At 36.5% G+C, this 22,002-nt stretch overlaps 2 protein-coding genes across 2 annotated transcripts; both read left to right on the plus strand.

Annotated features, from left to right (window-relative positions):
- The first annotated feature begins 1,782 nt into the window (after window positions 1-1,782).
- On the plus strand, window positions 1,783-3,486 carry LOC116215965 (heavy metal-associated isoprenylated plant protein 36-like). The gene is made up of 4 exons (XM_031551809.1): window positions 1,783-1,976; window positions 2,099-2,174; window positions 2,321-2,755; window positions 2,864-3,486. Exons 1-4 carry the CDS (start codon window positions 1,929-1,931, stop codon window positions 3,181-3,183), a joined length of 879 nt encoding a protein of 292 aa, XP_031407669.1. The 5' UTR covers window positions 1,783-1,928; the 3' UTR covers window positions 3,184-3,486.
- A 16,646-nt stretch (window positions 3,487-20,132) lies between these two features.
- Window positions 20,133-21,906, plus strand: LOC116215966 (desiccation-related protein PCC13-62-like). Its single transcript, XM_031551810.1, has 3 exons — window positions 20,133-20,551; window positions 21,041-21,266; window positions 21,373-21,906. Exons 1-3 carry the CDS (start codon window positions 20,211-20,213, stop codon window positions 21,745-21,747), a joined length of 942 nt encoding a protein of 313 aa, XP_031407670.1. The 5' UTR covers window positions 20,133-20,210; the 3' UTR covers window positions 21,748-21,906.
- The last annotated feature ends 96 nt before the right edge of the window (window positions 21,907-22,002 follow it).

Raw genomic sequence — 22,002 nt, forward strand, 5'->3', positions numbered from 1 at the left:
ATTATAATATAATAAATAAAATATAAAAAGTATATATACAAAATAAGGTTGATATGCACATAAAAAAAATATATGTAATGTCTCATTATATAGAACAATAACAATCCTTACCCACGAAAAAAGATTAAATTGAAAAAAATGATATTTTATAGAATAATAATAATCTTTATCTAGAAGGAAGATTCCATAAATTTAAAAATAATATAAAAGAATAAAAGTATATCAAATATTATTATTATATGTAACACAAACTAATATTGTGAAAGAAATTAAATAAATTTACAGGATATAATAATAACGTTGATTGTAAAATTATAATTGAACTATTCAAAAATATTCATGCAACTCTAGGGGTTATAGATCTCTTATACTACCATCGATCGACAGAAGGGGACATCAAAAAAAAAAAAAAGAGAGAGACAAAGAGAGAAGGAGAAGGATGTTGTCATAAATTGTGTTACACCAAGGAGAATTTCGAAAATTCCTTCAAGTAAAAAGATGAGCAGATCCGATTAAAACCAAAGATATCTTAATTTGGAAGACCAAACTGTCTACTCTGTACATGAAAATGGTATGTGGGGGCGGTTTCCTTTTTAAGATTCTTCAGAAAAAGTTGGGTTAAATTATCGTAATTATTATGTTCCTCTTCACCTGCATGCTTTTCTCTCGTACTAGATGCAACTACTTTTTAGTCTTAAATTGGCCCCTGCAGAATTCCATCAAGGTGACAAGGAAAATGAAAAATAAACCCATTATATTTATTACATACATACACACATATATATATATATATATATATAAATCGGGAAGCGATATGAAAAAGCACTATGGATCACTTTTTTGAAGACCTCAGTTCATGATTAATTATCTTTTTAATTACTTAGAGTATTTAATATATTATTGAATTATTATTTTTAATTATTAAATACCAACAATATGATAAAGTTTTTCGAATCTTGAATAAATATTAAATATTCTGTTAAAAATTGTACAAAAATATAAATAAACATTAAAAACTATCAGTGAAAATTTAAAATATTCTCTAAATAAGTTGAAAAGTTTTTTTTATAATTTCCGAAAATCAGGGTGCAAATCGGGAAAAAGAAGAAGAAATCCAACTTAGTTAATTTTTTTATGCTCCCACGCAACACACGGGGATGCACCTAGTGTGATTATTTTTGAAAGAGAACTTCAAAAATATGTAGGTAATATAAGGGGGTATCGGTAAATTTACTAATGTATACGTTTGTATATAATTTAAATTTGCCAATGAATAATATATATATATATATATATTTGTGCTGAGAGCTAATGATATTCTTTTTTGCGAATTAAAGATTTAAAATCATTCAACATCTTTTTTACCAATAATTATGTGTGTCTATAATATCCTATGTAATGTTCAAATCGACACTTATTAATTTATAATCTCAGTTGAGCTTGGTTAACTTGAAAGTATAGTTTTACGAGATTAAAGTTTTAGTGCAGTAACATAAAATAATTACTCGGAATCAAGAGATCCTGGGTTTGATTTTCACCAGTAGAACTTATATGTCTCTTTATTTTGCATTATTTCTTATCCTTGTATAATCTCTCTTACGACCGAAATTTTTTTACAGTTTTACATGGCATAACATTTACTTTTAGATGATTCAAATTGCATTTTAGACAACGCCACAAACTACTGATGACGTATTGAGATAATAATCCCTAATGTTGTATTTATTTAATTTTTTTTCAGGGATGACATGTCCTATTTATATATTTTGGTGTCTCAAATTAAGAACTCACCCTCTCCCCCTCTCCCCCTCTCCCCTTTGGTCTCTCCCACTATTCTTTACTACCAAAACCTCCCCTGCAGCCTCTTCTTCAGTGTTATACTCTATTCCTTCAACTCTCTCTGTGTCTGTCTGTCTGTATGTCTGTAGATGGCGACGAATTCAGCTGAAGCAGTTCCCGAAACCCTAAAATACCAGGTAACATGTATCTATATGTGAACATATAGATCAGTACAAATGAATCCTTTGTCCCTAACAATCTTCTTCTCCATCATCATCAATTAATGGACTGTTTGGCTAACTGGTTTATCACTTGGCAGACATGGATACTCAAGGTCCCCATTCACTGTGGAGGCTGCGAGAGGAAAGTCAAGCGCGTCCTTCAGAGCATCGATGGTATGTGTGTGTACATGTTTGATTGGACCGCTGCATATTATAATTCGTCCTTTAATTTTTTTTTACTCCAATTAAAATTTTCATTTAATATAGATGATCATAATTAGTAATGTATACGGTGTTTCTATTGATCAATATATTATCAGGTGTATTCACAACGAACATTGATTCTCGACTACATAAGGTCGTGGTGACGGGTGATGTGGACTCGGAGACCCTCATCAAGAAGTTGGTCAAATCAGGAAAGCAGGCCGAGCTTTGGTCTGAGAAGAAGCACGGCAAGTTGAAGAAGAAAGATGGAGATAATAGTAAGGACTCCAAGGATGATAGCCAGGATCATGAGGCCGCTACCGACAAAGCTGAAAAGAGCGAAAAGCCGGTTGAGAATAGAGATGCCAATGACACCAAAGATAGTGATAACGAGGGGGAAAATACGTCATCAGAAACCGATGAAAAGGCTAACATGGTTACGACAGTCATCAACAATGGTGGTGGAGGCGGTGGAGGGAAGAAAAAGAAGAAGAAGAAAAAGAAGAAGGGGCAGAATGCAAATCCTGAGGGTTGCAAAGATGCTCCCACAGGTATTTAAAAGAACATTCTCCTTCATTCGTTCATGGCTCTTTCAAGTTGTGGGGCTAAGGCTATGCCTTTTAAATTGAATCTTATCTGAAAGAAAATTACTTTTACAGGTTCCCAGCCCCACAATGCCGGTCCAGATCCGCTTTCGCTCGCTCCTGCCTCCTTGAACACAAATCGTCCTGATCATAATATGGATGCATTTCCACAGCCCTTCCCTCATTATGCACCAGCGATGTACGGAGCAAGTTACAGGACAACAAATCCTAGCAACGGCTTTTCATACTATTATGCCTCTCCCATGCACTATTCATACTTGCACTCCCATCACATGGGGCCGTATCAGCCACACTATCCGATCAAAAGTTACCACTATGGCCACGATGAACCTTATTATGATGAAGATGATGAAGGTGGATGCTCAATCACGTGATACATATATCTCTATGTACATGGATTTGAGATTTTCAATGATTGTTACCTTATGAGAAATAATTATGTAGCTTTGAAAGAAAATCATGTAACTAAAACTATATAGGTTGTGGCATGTCTTATCTGCGACAGCTAGCTAGTTGAGAATTAACCTTAAGAGATGTGTCATAATTATGATTAGTTAGAGCCTTTTGTGTATAAGCCTCTTTTTCACTTTAGATTTTGGTTTGCTTAATCAGATCAATTTCCTTCTAATGGGTTTTGTTCACCCAAAAAAGAATTTCCGTTTTCTTTCTTCGTCCAATGGAATGTTTTGTTTTGGCTCATAAGGGTGGTAGGACCCAATATTTCTCGTTTTAATTAATACTAGATAAGAATCCACGTGTTATGCGGGAATATTAATAATTTTTTTGATAGAAAGTAATATTTTAGTTAGATATGTTGTGGAATTTTTCAAAAAATTATGGATTTAGGAATTATTTCACTTGAAAATTAAATGAGTTAACAAGAGGATTACTGATCGTTCATCCAAAATCGGAGTTTTGGTATCCTAAGTAGAATTTTTGTGTCCTAAACCAAAATCACACAATTAAGATTAATATCTTAGAAATGTAAAACAGTTGAAATTACACCATTTGAACCGAAAAAATAATTTAAACCCGAAAAAAGTAATGTCGGTTCTCAAGTATAGAAAGACGCATAATCTAAAATGTTTATTTTAGGAAAGTAAGTATATATGCCGATCAGTCAAGAAGGATGAGAAAATGTTGCCAGTAATGGACTGAAAGATGATGCATCGTCAACCACAAAGAGCAAGGGGAAAAGCAAAAGGTGGTAAGACCAGCCCAAGAAACAACAAAGGAGAACGTGGTGAGATGAACGGGGAGGATATAGTTGCAACTATTCATACTACATCTATAGGTTGAGACAATCGACAAAGGCCATGGATGCTTTCCCGAAGATCAATCATCGAATCGACTCTTCGAAGATAGAGTTATGGAGGTGAAAGTTGGTGAAAGAAAATAGCGATCATGGGCCCATATGGGGTATATTTGGAGATCTATGAGCCTAAAGTTGCAGCGGATTGGCCCATTCTTACTATTGGGCCTTGGTGATTGAGTCGGACGATATAGTCCTCCATCAAGGAAAGCTTCACGTGTTCTAGCCATTGAAAACTTCCGGTCACGGGTCATGATAAGGTCGTGATCATCGAGTTCATAAGACCATATAGACATCGGCGACAGAAGTGCCATCTCCAATTTCACGCTGCCTATGATTGTTTTAAGAATACGAGTCGGGCTGATATGTGTATTTGAAACATCGTAGGATGTTTGGGGCTGCTTTTGCATATTTAGAACATGAATGTGATCGGGAAGAACGGATTTTTCACCGTTGAATACATTTGTTCCATCCAGTCCAACGGGAAAATACATTTATTCCGTCCAACTCCAGGAAATGTGAAAAAAAAAGCCTTTTCTCCGATTTTTTTTTTGTGTCCTCTGGTATCCGGAAATCTAACGGGTTCCAACTAATACAATTTGAGTCGGATCGAACTACTAAGGGGTAAAACTTACAGAGTCTGAATTTTTTTCATTTACATTACTCGAATCTTAGACCCGACTTAATGAAAATAAGCGCCGAACTACTTGAACCAATGCATGTCGGTTAAATAGCTTTTTATATATATTACGATGCGTGCGACTGATATATATGATTGTTCTTGCTATGATGGAGCCGATGTCATGGGTATCCTTCTTGATCTCAGCTTCTTCCCACGATAATCTTCAAGCTCAACTGGCCCTACCTATCAGCAATAAGTGGATATGATCATATCTCCAACAGTAATGGCATCTTGTCATTTTCAATGTGGACATGTGCATAATATGCCATTTGGAAAGTTTGATTCCTCCGTGAACGAAATAACTAAATATTCAATAAGTATTATTCATTCATTGTGGAAGAGTAAGAATCAATCAAAATACTTGTAAGTGAAAATCTACGGGCCCATTATGAGACTAATTTCTCACTTTTAAACATTTTAATTGGGTGTTATACATTCAAGTGATTGAGTAATACTCAATCAATATTTTGTTGAAGGAATGGCATATTGGATTTTTTCCTTATTAACTTCCCATATATTGGAGGATACTCTCAACATTGGATTAGTTCTATTTAGATGCTTAGTGTCGGAACGAGGATTAAGTTTATGCTAGCGGGTTTATGATAAATTATAAGGGTATTTACCTAAAATAGCCCATGGTTTGTCCGTTTTGTCAAATCTATCTCATGGTTTACTTTTTGCATCAAATCTATCCCGGCGTTATCTTTTCCGTCGACATCTAACGGCCGTGCTGACGTGGCGCCTACGTGGCAAGTGTGGTCCACTATCTCTCCACGTGCCACGTTAGCACGACCGTTAGATGTCGACGAAAAAGATAACGTCGGGATAGATTTGATGCAAAAGGTAAATCATGGGATAGATTTGACAAAAAAAAATATATGATAGATTTAACAAAACGACAAACCATGAGCCATTTTAGATAAAAACCCCTAAATTATATACCTGTGAACGGATCATTTTGTGCCGCTTTGCATACAATCTTGATCAGTGTAGATTGACTGGTAAATCTTTCATTTAAATATCGTTTATCTTGGAGTCTTTTACTTATTTTTCATGTAAATATAGTTTATTTTGGAGGAGAATCTTGTACTTATAACTTGAAATATCCTATAAATGGATCTTTGAGTGAGATAAATCATCATATTCATCGAGAGGTTCATTGGACAGTTGTTTAAGTACATCAGCTGGTTTGAATATATATAAAATTAGGGTTATTAAATTGCGAGTTCTTATGCAATTGATGATTTGTGCTCCATATCACGGTTTTCTTTTTTTTCTTTTTTTTTTGCAGCTTGAAGGTTTAAAGCCTATTAGAAGTATCTTGTGACTGGCCAAATCGACGATCTAACAAGAATTAATCTTGCCATTAGATTGAAAAAATTCCACGAGTTCTCTCACTTGGGAGGGAAAAAAAGAAAAACTATGGCCACTAACTTCCTTTGTGTCAGCGACTCTAATTACATAGTTAGGCCAGGATCTTGTTATGTTAATTATTTGTTGTTGCTTTAGACATATTAGATTAGTGAAATCTAAACCAACCTTTCACACACAAATTAAAATATACCAAATTGATTAAAATAGAAAAGCATTATATCTAAGGAATATGAATCCCCACCGTAGAGAATCCACTTTATCTTTGGGCCACCATCTCAACTCTCTTTAGCTGACTTGTCACCCACAAATACATGAAGAAAGAATAACAATATTCTCATTTTTTATGGAAAAAGAAGTGTACTACAATGACACACGCTCTTATCTATAAATCAAAAGATTTCATATTTTATTCTCGTTAATAAAACTGCTTGAGTTCTTTCGCATTTCATTTCAACACCCGTCTAATAGCTAGGCTTTGAGTTTTTTTTGTAACCGAGAACAAAATATTCTCTATTTATCTTAAACAGGGCAAGTGAGCCCTACCACTTCATATTGTTTAATTTCCTTTTTGCTAGTGGGCTCTCTATATATACTCTCCTAACCCTATTCCTCAGTTCTAAAATCTTCTCCCTCACAAACCCCATATTCTCTTAGGAAGATCTTCTCACGAAGCATGAAGTCTCCCTACCCATCTGGTGATTCCTCTCTCACTCATGAAACCAAGAGGACCATCAGGGAGAGGCTGAAGCAGGCATATGAGGCTGCTGTGATTTCCGTCGCTACTCCAGATCACCAAACCACCCGTATTCCGATCTCGAAGGAGATAGAGAGACGGAAGACAGGTCACCGGGTGGAAGAACCAATAAGGACTATCATGTTCTTGGGATCATGGAGCCACACCTAGATAAATCGGGTGCTGGTAGAACGTAAGATCAATGGACTGCGGAAGAAGAAACGTTACATGTGACAGAAGGGAAAATTAGTGATCAGGACGATCAGTGCATTATTTTAGTTGGAATTTGTATAAAGAAAATGTCTGACAAGTTAAATAAGTGTCGACGCAAGAAGCTATATATATATATATATATATATATATATATATGTATGTATATACGTATATGTATATGTATATGTATATGTGTGTGTATATATATGTATATATGTATATGTATATATGTTCATGTATCAACCCCTATTTTTTGGGAAATTGAAAATTAAAGAAACCTTTAATTTGGTGCATAGAAAATGTGTGAGATTGGAATATAGAGTACACTCTTCGATGTGTAAAATTGTGTACTTCCTTTGATCTCTTCTTCTTTTCTCATATTTCTAAACGGCCGTGTTTTCTTGTTTAGTTTCAATTTTATTGTATGTTTAGTTTTGCGTTATTGGTTTTCACGGGGAAAAATATCAGTCCAGAGGAAGCAAATTCAAAAAAAAAAAACCGAAGTAAGAAAGAGTAAATTTTCGGTGACGGGGAGGTTTTGGGTTTAGAAGAGAACAGATAGGAAGAGAAAATATAGGAACTCAAATGAGAATTGAATTGAGGACCTGTTTATCTCAGATTATAACCAGATCACGAGTGCTTTTTTACCAAATCCCTATCTCCGAAAAGGCAAACGATTGACTATGTTTTATGTAAGTCTCTTTTGTACATGGAATTGGTTCGGCCTCATATTCTACTGAAAAACAGATGAGTGAGGTCGTCTACACTAGACCCGTACATAATCGGCAAAAACGCACCTTGCTTGTGACCAGATATGTGGCTGTGGTTGTTGGACTAAGTCCACAGTATAATTCAGACTATGGGGCCTGATCGTTTTCCGAAAAAAAAAATGCTACTTCTTACCCTAAAAACCACCACTAATCTTTAACTACAATATAAGAATTCAAAATTGACATAGAAGCACTTCATCGTCTGGGCACATAGATGATTGATGATTGAGTGCGCCGAATATATAGGTGCCAGGCTATTAGCGAACAGACTGCCACACCTCGTAATTAGACAAGAAAAAGGAAAAAGAAAAGCAAAAGCCAAGGTGGCTAATTGGATTATTGAAATTAAGATAAAGTTTGATAACACTTGGAGATCTCATCGAAAAGGCTATCACAAAATTATATTTTAAATTTATTTATTTATTTATTTGTATGGGAAATTCTATGGTGCAATCAATCAAATTGGTTGCACCATACAACCATGAAAATTGATAAAAATTAAGCAAAAAGTATATATTTTACTAAAAAGTTAAGTTAAACTCTTTTAGATATGTGTAAAATTACTTCATAATTTATGTAATTTATTTTGGAATGTGTGTAAATTTATTTATTAGTAATTTACTAGAAAGTTAAGTAAATTACTATCAATTAAAATAATTTTCTTTGATTTTGAAGTAATTTTTTTTTATTACACCATGCAGCAGAAAATATTAGGTGGTCATACCTCACCGGCACATCAATCTAGTTGGTGAGGAAATATCAATAGAAATTTGCCAAATCAGTCACATGGGTCCTCATGAGTCTCTAGCATTTAACAATGCTAAGTTTAATGTTTGTCCTATTTTAAGGAAAAACAAAGCCATTCCCTTTTCTTTCATGGTTCTATTCTCCTCTCTCCATCATTTCTCCTCTCTCATGCTCTTGTTTCTTGTCTTTTCTCTTTCCGTCTCTCTCTCTCGAAAATCCAAATGTCATCTGGCCGACTCCATGGCAATCGACTGCCATCTCCATCGTGTCTTCTCTAATCCTCTCTAGCTAGTCTGGTCTCTTTCACCTCTCTCCCCAGAAAATTCGGACACCATCTTGTCACCTTCCATGGAAATCTGCCGCCATCTCCCCGAAGACCTCAAACCTCAATTTTGCTTGATTTTGCATAATACGAGCTAGCCTAGCCAGCCTCCTCTCATTTTTCTTGTTCAACCGTATCTCTCCCTCATTGTTGAAGCAAATTAGAGATACAAGTTACGTTGTCTCACTCTTATTTTGTCCATTTTGTTCTTGATTCTTCCCTTTCTTAGCTATTCTAATTCGTTTGAAAAAAAAATTTCAGGTTAATGCAGTCCTCAAAGTGAAGACCAAAATTGAGCAAGCAAGAGAAATTTGCATGAAGATACGACATATGTTCTTTCCCTTTCTCTTTGAAATTTTTTATTATAATTCATTCTCCCATTGATAAGTTATCTTATATGGCATACCATCTTGAATTTCTATATTGACGAAATGTATCAAGATCATTTGGGAAGGGATTGATGGATTGTTTTAGATTGAGATTTGTGTTTCAAAACTATTGAATTTGCGTATACTTTATGTGCAATAATTATTTAGATATATGCATTGCCTATAAGTAGTTCTTACAATTGTTCTCTCTACTCATGTTTACTATCCGGATTGCATTTCATGGATGAACATAATCCTCTGCATTTAAGCTCTTATCATTTTTAAGGGAAAATTGTGTAATTTTGAAGATCATCTTCTTTCACTGATGGGTATGATTCTCCTTATCCTTCTTGTATTTTCTCTACTAATGGCCATTAAGTATCCATATGATTTATATCTTGGATTTTATTTCTTTGGCAAATGTAGAAGACTCAACTCCTAGCGTTATTGTACGAGAAGCAAATAAGGACTTGGAATTACAAGTCAGTCAGAATTGTAATAGCAAGGAAGAGGCTTACAAATGCATACAATTTGTATGCCTTCAATAAGGGATTCAGCATACGCAAAGGTAAGAAATACTATAATCGCGCTGGTGAACTGTGAAATTGCATTTTTTTGGGTAGCTATCAAAGGTTTGGGCCTGAGGATTCTCTTGTATAAGATCGAAAATATGAAAAGACTATAAAGAGATGTGGATGTGCAGCTTACGTGAAATTCAAAATCGAGAATGGAATGTGGGAATTGATTGAGAATTTTCCTACACATAATCACCCATTTATTGATGATAGGAAAAAATATCTAATGAGATCGAGTAGGAAGATAATTGAAACAAGCCAAAGTGTTCTTAGTTCTATGGCACAAGCAAGTATTAGAGTTACAAGGGCATATTCCTTCCTTAAGAATGAGTCCAATGGGTCTAAGAACATTAGTTTCACCTTAAGAGACTATCATAATTTCTTACAATAAAAAAGAAGATAGGCATTTAGTGTAGGAGATTGTCAAAATGTCTTGGATCATTTCATTAGCTTACAGAATCAAGGAAATAATGTTTATTATTCCTTGCAAGTGGATGATGAGTCTAGAATGACTAATCTTTTTTGGTGTGATGGACTGTCAAAAATTGATTACCAATGTTTTGGAGACACCGTGCTCTTTGATTCTACCTATCGTACTAATAAATACAACATGATACTTGCTCCATTCGTAAGTGTCAATCATCACTGGAAAAACGTTATTTTTTGTTGTACATTTCTTTTAGATGAAACAATTGCTTCCTTTGTTTGGACAGTTCAAACTTTTCTACATGCAATGGGAAAAGCACCTAAAACAATATTTACTGATCAAGATCATGCTATGGCGAAGGCGATTGAAATAGTATTTCTTGAAACAAAGCATCGTCTATGTACGTGGCATATTTCTAAGAATGTTGCACAACACATTCCTCATCTTTTATCTAAACCCAAATTTAAGCAAATATTTTGTTCAGGACTTTTGCATGGTTGTGAATCTATAGGTGAGTTTGAAAGCACTTCGAGTGAAATGGTAAAAGAATGGACCTTGCAAATAATAAATGACTGAATCGTCCATATGAATTGCGTCATAAATGGCCTCATATTTTCAGTAATGATACTTTTTCAACAGGCATAAGATCTACTCAAAAAATGAAACCATAAACAATGTTAAACAATGTTTTTCAATCTATGACTGGTAAAGTGATGTCATTAACTGAGTTTGTCAATCATTATGAAAAGCAACTAGAAAATATGCAAGATGTTGAAGTTTGTGATGATTTTGAATGTGCCGGGGGAAAACAAAAGTTTGTAGTAAAGGATAATGGGTTATTGAAGCATGTGTCCAATGAGTATACGCATATAATTTTTAAGAAGTTTCCATATGAATTTTTACAAAGCATATCTGTATTCGTTGTGAGTTCGGATAAGGTCCAATGCACTCATATACTTTAGCAAATGAAAGCAAAACGGAGCATGTTGTGCATTTCAATTTGATTGATTGCATTCTTACCTGCAATTGCAAACTATTTGAGTCATAAGGATGGTTATGTAGACATGCGTTACATATCTTGAACTTCGCAAAGAAGCATCCAAGTATTCCTTCCCAATATACTCTAAAAAGATGGACCAAATCGATGAGCAGTGGGAGGATGGAGTGTTCATCGAAGTGGTCGTGGGACTAGTCGAGCTCTCAGGCAATTGTCCAAACACGATTCATGCACCAAATCTGAGTCGTCATCTACTTGGACACTACTCAGAGTGAAGTGGTGACCCGGGATTAGATCCCATGCTGCACTCGGGTCGCACGCGCTCGATGTGTGTGAGGGCGTTGGACCTCGTGAACGATGGTTAGGGGCGTTGGACCCCGTGTGAAACGTATCCTAAAGGATCGGGCTCAACCCGCGTGAAATCAATAGAAAGCATATAAGAATAGACAAAAGTAGATAAAATCAAGCAAGTGGTATGTTAATTGCCTTGTGTACATGATTAGTCAATTATGAACCGGAGTTGATTGATAGACATGTCTCTATCTTAAACCGACAAAAACAGAACATATGCATGTGATGAGAATCAGCCATGGGCTGTCTAGGAAGGACATGTAGCATTCAACTTTGCTTAGAAAGGACTTGACATACATGATGTTTGTCTTCAAGCCCTGAGTATGTGAATTTCTTTTAAATTCTTCTGTTTTGTGACACTGAGGGATTAACAGATTATAACAGAAGTGTATTTTGCCTGAAACCTGAAACCTAGGGTTTTGCCCTACCCATTTTCCTGTATTTGATTATGTCGAGTGCATGATTAGTCAAATTTTGTGTTTTATGACGGGTGAGCCCAATCTAAGCACAGACTTAGGGAAACAAGGGCACGAAACACCACAGGGGTGCCAAGGTCTCTGCGCATGTTCCATGGGGACTGATAACCTTTCACGGGCCGTCCTCGCTCGTGCTTCTGATCCGATTCCCTAAACTCCCCGATCTATGCTAGGATGACAAACGCTTCAGGTGGGTAAAGAGGGCTATGCAGATGAAACATGCACTTGTACAAGCTGCCCATCTTTACCTACAATTTGGAGTGTTTCAATAACCCTAACCCTATAAATGTCGGTAGATCATAAATAGGTAATATTGCCCTTGAGGCAAAAAAATTACTTTGAGAAAAGTGAGGCTTCGTGATGCAAGCCATCTGGGCCTATAGCCAGTGTCGACCAGTCCTCTGGATCCTCCAGGATTGGTAGGAACCTTGAGGGATCCAGAAGACCGGTCAGTCTGCCCAGAAATGGTTTGAAAAGGACTCTCGTGCTCCAACCTTAGCCACCTAAAATCAGGCGGAGACCCGAGTCAGGACATGTGAGTCCTTCCTAAATGTCCATGCTACTTGGACCACTCGTCTCAGTAGTTTGCAAAAATATGAGTTTTTAAAAAGGCACGATTACTCGTTCATAACCTATCGACTTGATTACTGGTTATTGGCCAATTCATACAATTTATTAAAAAGCCGAGTGATTTAGTTAGCCAAGTGAAACATCCCGATTGCTCCGTGTGTGGAATTATTAATTAAAAATTTATTGCCGAATGCTTTGAATCTGCGAGTTTCAGACTATCAGGTCAATCATGGTTTGACCACCTGAATGGAATCTTGATCCTTGATCGTCCCGAAATTAAAGCCGATTTTGACCCGAGTTTGCATGATTGATTCGGTTCGTGTGAGAGTTTTAATAAAAAATGCATTTAGACATCGCAAAGCACTTGAACACGTACACAAATACAACAAAATCTAATTTGTCAGTTTTATGCCCAAGTGATCAATTAAGCAGGTTTTGGTGTATTTAATCGATTTTATCCCTTAAAACCGAGTGAGCATGAGATTAATTCGTGTGTATTTATTCTTATTTCATGCAACCGATTTCAATCTCGACTTTCATTAAGTCCATTTCATGCTCGAGTAGATTTTTATCATATATTATGACTTTTAAAGCCCGAGTTTAACCATTAAACCGGTTCATGTCTAGCATCGATTAAAACACACATTTCATGATCACCATCCATGCAAACATTGCATCAAGCAAAAATAAGAGCCCTAGACATACCACTAGGTTCAAGAAGTTATACCTCTCTCGAGCTAGTGTCGAGAGGAAATCCTCACGAATCCTTGAGTTCCTCACGAAACAGTAAAAAACCGGTTGTTTGGGTCCATCGCAGTTGCGAAGGGAGGGACAGTAGCGGGAATGCCGTAGCAACGACACCGCGCAACGATGATTACAACAAACTCAAGTTCGAGCCAGGGACTCGAGCAGCAGCTTTGATAGCTCAGCAATGGGCCCGAGCGGGCTGGGAAATAATGGCAAAGGACAACAACAGCATGGGAAGTGGCCGGGCTGTGACCTGTAAGAAAAACAAAGCAGCAGTAGACAGTAGAAACTCTGCAGAATATAACAAAGGGGGCGGCAATTTCAAGTGGGAAAGGAGGGGCAGCAACAATGTAACAACTCGGGGGAAGGAACGGCTGCACAGAGGACTCCGGGGAGGGCAACTTAGTAGCTCATTGAGCTCAAGGAAGAGGCAGCCACAGCTCGGATCATGGAACCTGGAGCTGTCCCGAATGTCTCTGAAGCTTCAAAGCCTGCAACAGAGAGAGGGGCTGGGAAGGATAGTGGTTGAGAAGAGGTTGCTGGTCCATTTGTGCATGTGTGTGGGTGTATTTTTTGAGAGAGTGATGGTGAGAGGAGATTATGGAGATGCTGGTCGGTGATGGTGCCTGAAGGGAAAAGCAGCGGTGAATGAAGAAGAGGTCTGATGAAGGCATCAAAAGGGAAGAGTTGTCGAAAGCTTGCAAGCTCGGATAGGTTCCAAGAGTTGCAATGCTACCAAGGAGAAGAGAATGGCCGAAGGTGATGGGGATCAGGTCAGAGTGACAGTGAGCAGAGGGAGTGATGGTTTCAAGGTAAGGATCTGGAGAAAAAAAGAGAACCCGTGGTCTCTGAGCTGAAGAAGATCCAAAAAGCTCCCTAGGTCCCCCATGAAAGCTGAAATGGTGATAATTAAGTTGATGACGAGGACTGCAGAAGAAAGAGAGGAACTAGAGGAGAAAGATATGAAGCCACAGGAGAGGAACCGAGCTCTCCTTGTCTGCTACTGCTACCACCTTTCTGCCCGAGCCAGAAACAATGAGAGAGAGAGAGAGAGAGATCCCGAGTCGTCTGTCCAAAAAGGAAGAAGAAGCCGAGCTGGAATGGAGAGATGGCCAGAAGATGATGATGAGCTGGGGATAGTGAAGGTTGCAGGGATCGGCCTCCAGGGATTCTTGGTAGGCTCCGGGATAAGGGAGCTGCTTGTGAGGTGATGTTGCCAAGTAGATGAGGAAGAAGCAGGGGGGTCAGTTGCAGAGAGCATGGGCAAGCAGAAGACGCAGGGTGAGCGCTAAGAGCAAAGCCAGTTTGGCCCTGGGAGAGGAGAATAAGAAGAAGGAAAAGAAAAGAAAGAGAAAAAGAAAATGAAAGAAGAATGGCACAAGTCTGCTATGGTGTCGATAGGTTGATTGACCTGTAGATAATTTTAATTTTTAAATTTTAAATTTTAAATTTTTTCGTACGGGCATCATTCGGGTGAAATTCGATTTCTCAGGAATCGATTGGCATTTTTAGAGCGAATAATTTGAAATTGATAAATTCGAAAAATAATTGGCTCTATAAGAATTCCAATTTGTATTGGTGATCGAATCTCGATAAAAATCAATATCGGACCTCAGAAACTCGTCGATCGCAATTACTCGATTATTTTAAAAATTCAATCTTTTCAACCGAATATCCGAAAAAATATTTAGAGGCCTCTGTTGTGTTCAGAAAAATTCGAGGATCGGTATTATAAGTGAAAAGTATTTTTCGGTCCTGAATATCATCTCGAACTTTTAAAATCGGAATAAATGCACGTGGGGCTTGAAATTCTTAACTTTTTGCAATTGGACACTCGAATAATGATCTGGGACCACCGTTGTGTTCAGAAAAATTCGAGAGTCGATATTATGCAAAAAAATTATTTTTCGGCCTCAAGTTTTGTTCCAGATTTTGAAAATCTAACTTGATGAAAATAAGGCCTGGAATTCTCTTCTTTCAGTCAGACATCCGAAAAATGATATGGAATTACCGTTGCACTTAGGAAAATTCGAGAATCAATATTATGCAGAAAAATATTTTTTAGCCTTGAGTTTCGTTCCAGATTTTGAAAATCGAATTTGACATGCGTAAAGTCTGAAAAGTCCCATAGATTATTTTTCTGAAAAAAATGTAAAATTGGAGTTAAATTAAGAAAATGCCCCATTTTCAAAAGTCGTGAGTGCTCGAGCAATTAATCAAAAATACTTACCTCCGATAGATGATAGATATGATGATTTTGTCCCTCCTCCACGTGATCATGTTTTTTTTTTTCGCTGAATACCACGTGATCATGTTAAGTTGTTGGTTTTGAATTCTTATAGTGTTGGGATACTCTGTGCCTTGCTCTCGGACCGTTTGGTTGACATGGCCGTCTCGGCTGTGAGTGGTAATCCGGGGTCTTCTTGATACTTTTTTGTTACAGTTTCAGGGTTGTGGTCTGGATTGCTGTTGATATTTTCTTCTGGAACTGGTGGACTAAAATAGCGTGCTGACACATTTAAAAGGAGATGTCCTTATTCTTTATATATTTATATTTATACTTCCATCAACATATCTATCATAGTCTCCATAATCCAAACACTTGAAATATACTTAAAAGATTTTAGTGTTTTTCCACTAAGAATAAATTTTTTGGAAAAAAACATTATGTTCTTTTAAGGACCATATTATTACTTATAAAAAGAAAAGAAACATTCAAGTGGTTATATGTGGTGGCATATATTTCAATAAAAAATATGAATTACTTTGTAGGGCCTTTAAAGAGACATGTCCTTATTCTCTATATATTTATATTTCCATCAATATATCTATCATATTCTCAATAGTACAAAAACTTGAAATATAGTTTTAAAAAATTTAGTATTTTTCCAGTAAAAACGAATTTTTCAAAGAAAAATATTATTTTATTTATGTTCTTTTAATGGCCATATTATTACATATAAAAAATAGATGTTAATATTTCTAGTTTTATTTGTATTTTTCAGTTCTTTAAACCTCAATCTTTTTATAAGAAATTTTTTTTATAGAACTATTTTTCACTTTATCTTAATTCAATACGTTAATATGCATTTATATCCTCATTAATTAACTACTCAAACATTGTTTTGTTATAAATAACTATATCCTATAGCCACATGTCAAGCAAGAGAATTTTTCAAGAGGAAAAATTTTGAGATTGCAATTCTTTACCATAATATTAAAGTACTATTATATACTTAAAATCAAATTCTTTTACATGCTACAATTTTTGCATGTTTCTTTTTCGAAAACATGGCTATATTTACTACATCAAATGAAATCAAAACATTTCTGTTTTGTATGTCTAGATTATTGAGATTTAAGGGATTTTTACTTTTGATTTTTTTTCTACATATTAATATAAGCGGACATATACAGTCAAACTTCCAATCACAATTGAGCTGTATAGGGCATTGGTTCAAACAAGGGGGAGATCTTTTTTTTTTGTTACATGTATGTAAAGTGATTTGGTCACTAGAAGGCATCAAAACTGATGATAAATTAGATTTTTTATATTTTGAATTATATTTATTTTATTCTATTTAGAAAGATTATAAAAATTAGTTTTCATATGTATGCCGTCATGATTTTGGATTGATGAATATGCCATTTTTCATTAGTAACTTCTTGCATCTGTTAATTATCTTTATGACTCTTATTTTGTTGGATTTTATTATGCTTTTTTGTTCATTGTTCGAATTATTTGATCAATCCTAAATATGTAACATAAGATTCGCATAAAGTTAATTTACACGTGCTTTTATGAAATAAATTACATATTTTGTCATTTTGTCAACTGTGATGTGAAATCAATTAATTTATTATAATTTTTTGTGCGAATTAGAATATTTTTTAAATTACATTTTCATTTTTCAGTGCACACCACCAATCCAAAGGTTCAATGGGCCTAGCAATTCATGCTCCAGCAAGATCGGTCCACTAAATAGTAAAACTCTTCAAATTGTGAATTTTCTCTACTCACAAGACTAAATTTCGAGACCTTTGGAGAATAAATATTGAATCACTTGAATCAATCCATGTTGGCTCTAAATTACATTTCTAATTAAAAAATAAAAAAAATGAAAAAAGAGTTTCGCGACAACGCACAGGTGATGGCCTCATATAGTAAGAACTGCCCCTCTTCTCACGTTCTATTAATTTGGGAAGTGAGGGGACGTATGGTGATCACTGTCAAGCGGCTAGATCGTAGTCACAGGAGGAGCCCACAAGGCTCAGATGGCTGGAAACCGTGGTCTGGCCATGGAAGACCGTGGTCTCGGGGCAGCCAAATGTTATTTAAGGTGATGAGCAGCTGGATGACCACTTCCAGGAATGGGTAGATTGTGATCACAGGGTTGGCCAGCACCAAAACGGCTATTCTAGTAAATTTCACGAGCAATTTATTTCTTCCAACTTGCTTCCTACTTCAAATCAATAATTGGTGCTCGTATAGTGAGAGATTGGTGAGAGTTGAGAGAATAGTGAGGCTCAACTTGTAAGCAGGGGGAAGGGGAAAGAACATGAGTGTAATCTCGAATTTGCAATTTCCAATTTATCAGTGTAGTATAATTTCTCTATTTGCCTATGGATATTTTCCTCCGTTTAGATGGTATTACAGTATATATCTTGATGGTTCTCCTATTTAAATTCCTTTGATGGCGTGCTTCCTCAACGTGTACACCATGCTATCCAAGTACGAGCGAATATCATTTAAGTCAAACTAAGCGAAAGATCCGCGCATACGCGCCAGCTAGAATTATTATAATTAACAAAATTACTGATGATCACCATTGAAAATGCCAATCAACTTATAACATAAAATTGTTGTCATTATAACCTCTGTAAAAGTGAATGATTGTTTATTCTCATGCACATCTATAATGTTTTATGAATGCAATCCTTACCTCAAGACTTTGAATAATATAAATACTCAATCTCAATGTGGTAGCAACCATATCAGTCCTCCTTAATTCAAAAAATCCCAGTGACATAATTCATTGCATTTATTAACCAATCGAAGACCACAATATATATATATACATACTATATGCTATATTTTTCAGTACATCACTGTATCTTCTCTCCACATTAGAGAGTTCATCAACTGTCCTAACAAAGCCTAGGTTTATATACTTAATATAAAATCGTCTCCCCACTAATATGTATACAATATAATTCATTTACCATATCACGCTGAGCAACTTCATGATTCCAAGAGCACACCTTCATAGCTTTCGTTTTGGATATATAGCTGATGAACTTCCTCGTTCAAATTCCCTTGTCTCATTAACGTGGGTTGATTCAAACATTTTGACGTTTGTTCCTTTTAAATAAAATTTCAAATTCGAGTCTTATAAATTTTAAAATCCATGATGTGAGAGTTCTATCCCTTAGTGGGTTGATCCAGCTAAACTGAATTAGTCGGGGCCCAATTGAGCTTCCGGATACTAGGGTTCACATTGAAAAAAATTCCTTTCTCTGTAGCAAAAAACAGAAATTCAAAAATGTTTAATTTCTCTATGAATATGAAGTTCCCTGAAGCCTTAAATGAATATAGATATTTAAATATGTGACCTATGATCTTCCAAATGTGCGAGTCTTTTCAATATTCAAAAGTGAGGTGGTAGAATAATATCGCATAAATTGTCGTACTTTTGTTGGTGGTGACGCGAAAGGTCAAGCAATCAGAGACCTTCTTAATTCTATGGTGCATCCCGATGCGTTGTCTCAACTTTTATAATTGTATATAGATATGTGTTATAAATTAGAGACAAATTTTACTTCCTCGCACCCAAGCCTCACCTAAACAGCGCTAATATCTTTTTTTTTCACAAAGAACACCAATTAATTCCACTAAAAATAAAAATGGTAAATTGCACTGATGGTCCAAAAAGTTTTATAAATGTTTTAATATGGTACAAAATGTTTCAAAATTATTTCAGTATAGTACAAACTATCATCTCGCCATTGACGCCGTCAAGCCGTCCTTCACAAGATCTGTAAATTTTGCACCATCATGTAACTTACATAAAACATTTTGTACTATTAAGGTACAACTTCAAAACATTTTGCACCATCATGTAACGTCCCACAAAAATCGGTTTTGCACCATTAGCGTCCGCTTGACGGCGTTAATGGCGAGATGACTGTTTGTACTATACTGAAACAACTTTGAAGCATTTTGTACCATCAAGTAGAGAAAAAAAACTTTTTGTACCATATTGAAACATTTGTAAAACTTTTTGGATTATCAGTGCAATTTCTCCTAATAAAAAAGAACACCAATTAATTAATGTTCATCAATTTTCTACCAATAGAAATGTATTGCTATGCATGGGCCAACGAGAGTAGTGCCGTTCACTAGATTGTTTGACTCGGACTACCGGAGGGGCCACCCTTACCTAACTATATATTATCACATATCATCAATTGAAGTGACTTTGAAACCAGAAAGTCTTGATTACATCGATCTAGAGCATGCAAACTGGTAAGTACGTCAACCATATAACTACTCGAAGATTTAGATAACTTCAAACCACGTGTTTATGCCCTTGCGCTCACGTCTCCATTAGGTTGATTTCTTGGCCAGAATTTGCCTATAAAAGCCCATGCGTGCTCATGTCGGGCAAATTAAATACCCAAAACCTTAAGACAAATTACAAAGACTCGACGATAACGCATTCCTTTTGTCCAAATCAATGGCAATGAAACCATGTCTCTCAACTTCTCTCCCTTTCGTTCTTCTGCTTTTTTCATGGGCGTTTGGTGGAGCCGCAAGCAATGAATCACAGTCTGATCTTCCAAAGTGCGGACAGGCCATCGAAGCTAGTGATGCGGATCGAGTTAAGTTTGCGATGAACCTTGAGTTCTTGGAGGCTGAGTTCTTCCTCTACGGGGCACTGGGAAGAGGGCTTGACTCTATCGTTCCTTACCTCGCCCAGGGTGGGCCGCCGCCTGTGGGGGCACAGAAGGCCAACCTTGACCCTCTCATTCAACAGATAATCGAGGAATTTGGGTACCAAGAAGTTGGTCACCTCAGGTAAAATACGGAGATACTTCTTATTTACTTTCTAACTAACATCTTACAGTTTCTGAAAAGTTGTATGTTTGCATTTCATTAATTTAGCCATTTAGCTCTATCAAAAATGTGAGATAATAAATAGTGAGTGTCTCGGGATCGGGGCTCAACAGATGCCCGAACGGGCGTAAGTGCCAATTAATAGGCTGAAAAATAAGAAATAAGTGTCAATTAATGGGTGTAAGTGTCTATTAATCCGGCTATAGGGATGTCATGTCTAATATAAAATAAGAAAAATATATATAAATATATATAGAGAGAGAGGGTATGCAAACTCCATTGTTAAGGTTCGAATTTGGGACCTCTTAATAGTTGAATCCGAGTTGATGCCACTAAACATATCCTCTTCCGCCTTTCCTCATTATCATTTAAAGGGAAACACGGCAAAGGAAAAAAAAAAAAAAACAGTTGTTAAGAGAATTTTCTTCTCTCGATGGAATTATATTTCAGGGCAATTTACACGAAGGTTGGTGGAATTCAACGCCCCCTGCTGAATCTCAGTGCCCAGAACTTCGCCCAGGTAATGGACGAAGCAGTCGGTCGAAAATTGCAGCCACCATTCGACCCTTACGCCAACTCAATCAACTATCTCTTGGCTTCGTACTTGATCCCTTACGTTGGATTAGTAGGCTATGTGGGCACAATTCCGTACCTGTCCGACTTCAATTCGAAAAGCGTAAGCACTGCCCGCTTAATATGTGTCATTGCTCTTGCATGCAAAATTATACAAGTATGTACGTTTTAATATGTAATCATAAGTGCCTCCCGATGTGCATGGTCAGTTAGTCGCGTCCCTCTTGGGTGTGGAGTCGGGTCAGGACGCGGTGCTGAGGACGTTGCTCTACGAGCGAGCAAACCAGGTGGTGGCTCCATACAACATGACAGTGGCGGAGTTCACCAATAAGACCTCCGCGCTCAGAAATAAGCTCGCAATGTGTGGCATCAAGGACGAAGGCATCATCGTTCCTTCCAGCCTCGGAGCCGAGAACCGAACCACTAGCAATATCCTATCCGCAGACTCGTACTCAGTATCGTATTCCCGAACGCCTCAGGAGATTGCGAGGATTGTGTATGGAACTGGGAACGAGGCGAAGCCTGGCGGGTTTTATCCCCGCGGTGCAAACGGCCGTATTGCTAGGAGCCTCCGCTCAGCCTGAATGCTAAATGTATACCATAAATAAAGTAGAATAAAAACATGGAAAATAACCGGTCTACCTAAAAATAAATAAAGTAGACTAAAAACATGGAAAATAATCGGTCCTCCTAAAAAATCTAAATTCTATGCTATAAATAAAAGTACGATTTGTTTTAATGCATTTATCCAATTTTTCAGCTATTTTTCTCCACTTAAATAATACATTATTATTTTGTCTTATATATAATGAACACAACCAAGTCAACTTTTGAGATGA

This window comes from Punica granatum, chromosome 8, assembly GCF_007655135.1.
Source record: "Punica granatum isolate Tunisia-2019 chromosome 8, ASM765513v2, whole genome shotgun sequence".
In the NCBI taxonomy this organism is placed as follows: domain Eukaryota; kingdom Viridiplantae; phylum Streptophyta; class Magnoliopsida; order Myrtales; family Lythraceae; genus Punica; species Punica granatum.

Excerpts from the sequence above, each read along its gene's own strand:
- LOC116215965 (XM_031551809.1), top strand. The coding sequence starts at position 1,929 with ATGGCGACGAATTCAGCTGAAGCAGTTCCCGAAACCCTAAAATACCAG. Across the intron at positions 1,977-2,098 it reads CCGAAACCCTAAAATACCAG|ACATGGATACTCAAGGTCCC; the intron begins GTAACATGTATC and ends ATCACTTGGCAG. Across the intron at positions 2,175-2,320 it reads CGTCCTTCAGAGCATCGATG|GTGTATTCACAACGAACATT; the intron begins GTATGTGTGTGT and ends ATATATTATCAG.
- LOC116215966 (XM_031551810.1), top strand. The coding sequence starts at position 20,211 with ATGGCAATGAAACCATGTCTCTCAACTTCTCTCCCTTTCGTTCTTCTG. Across the intron at positions 20,552-21,040 it reads CAAGAAGTTGGTCACCTCAG|GGCAATTTACACGAAGGTTG; the intron begins GTAAAATACGGA and ends ATTATATTTCAG. Across the intron at positions 21,267-21,372 it reads CCGACTTCAATTCGAAAAGC|TTAGTCGCGTCCCTCTTGGG; the intron begins GTAAGCACTGCC and ends GTGCATGGTCAG.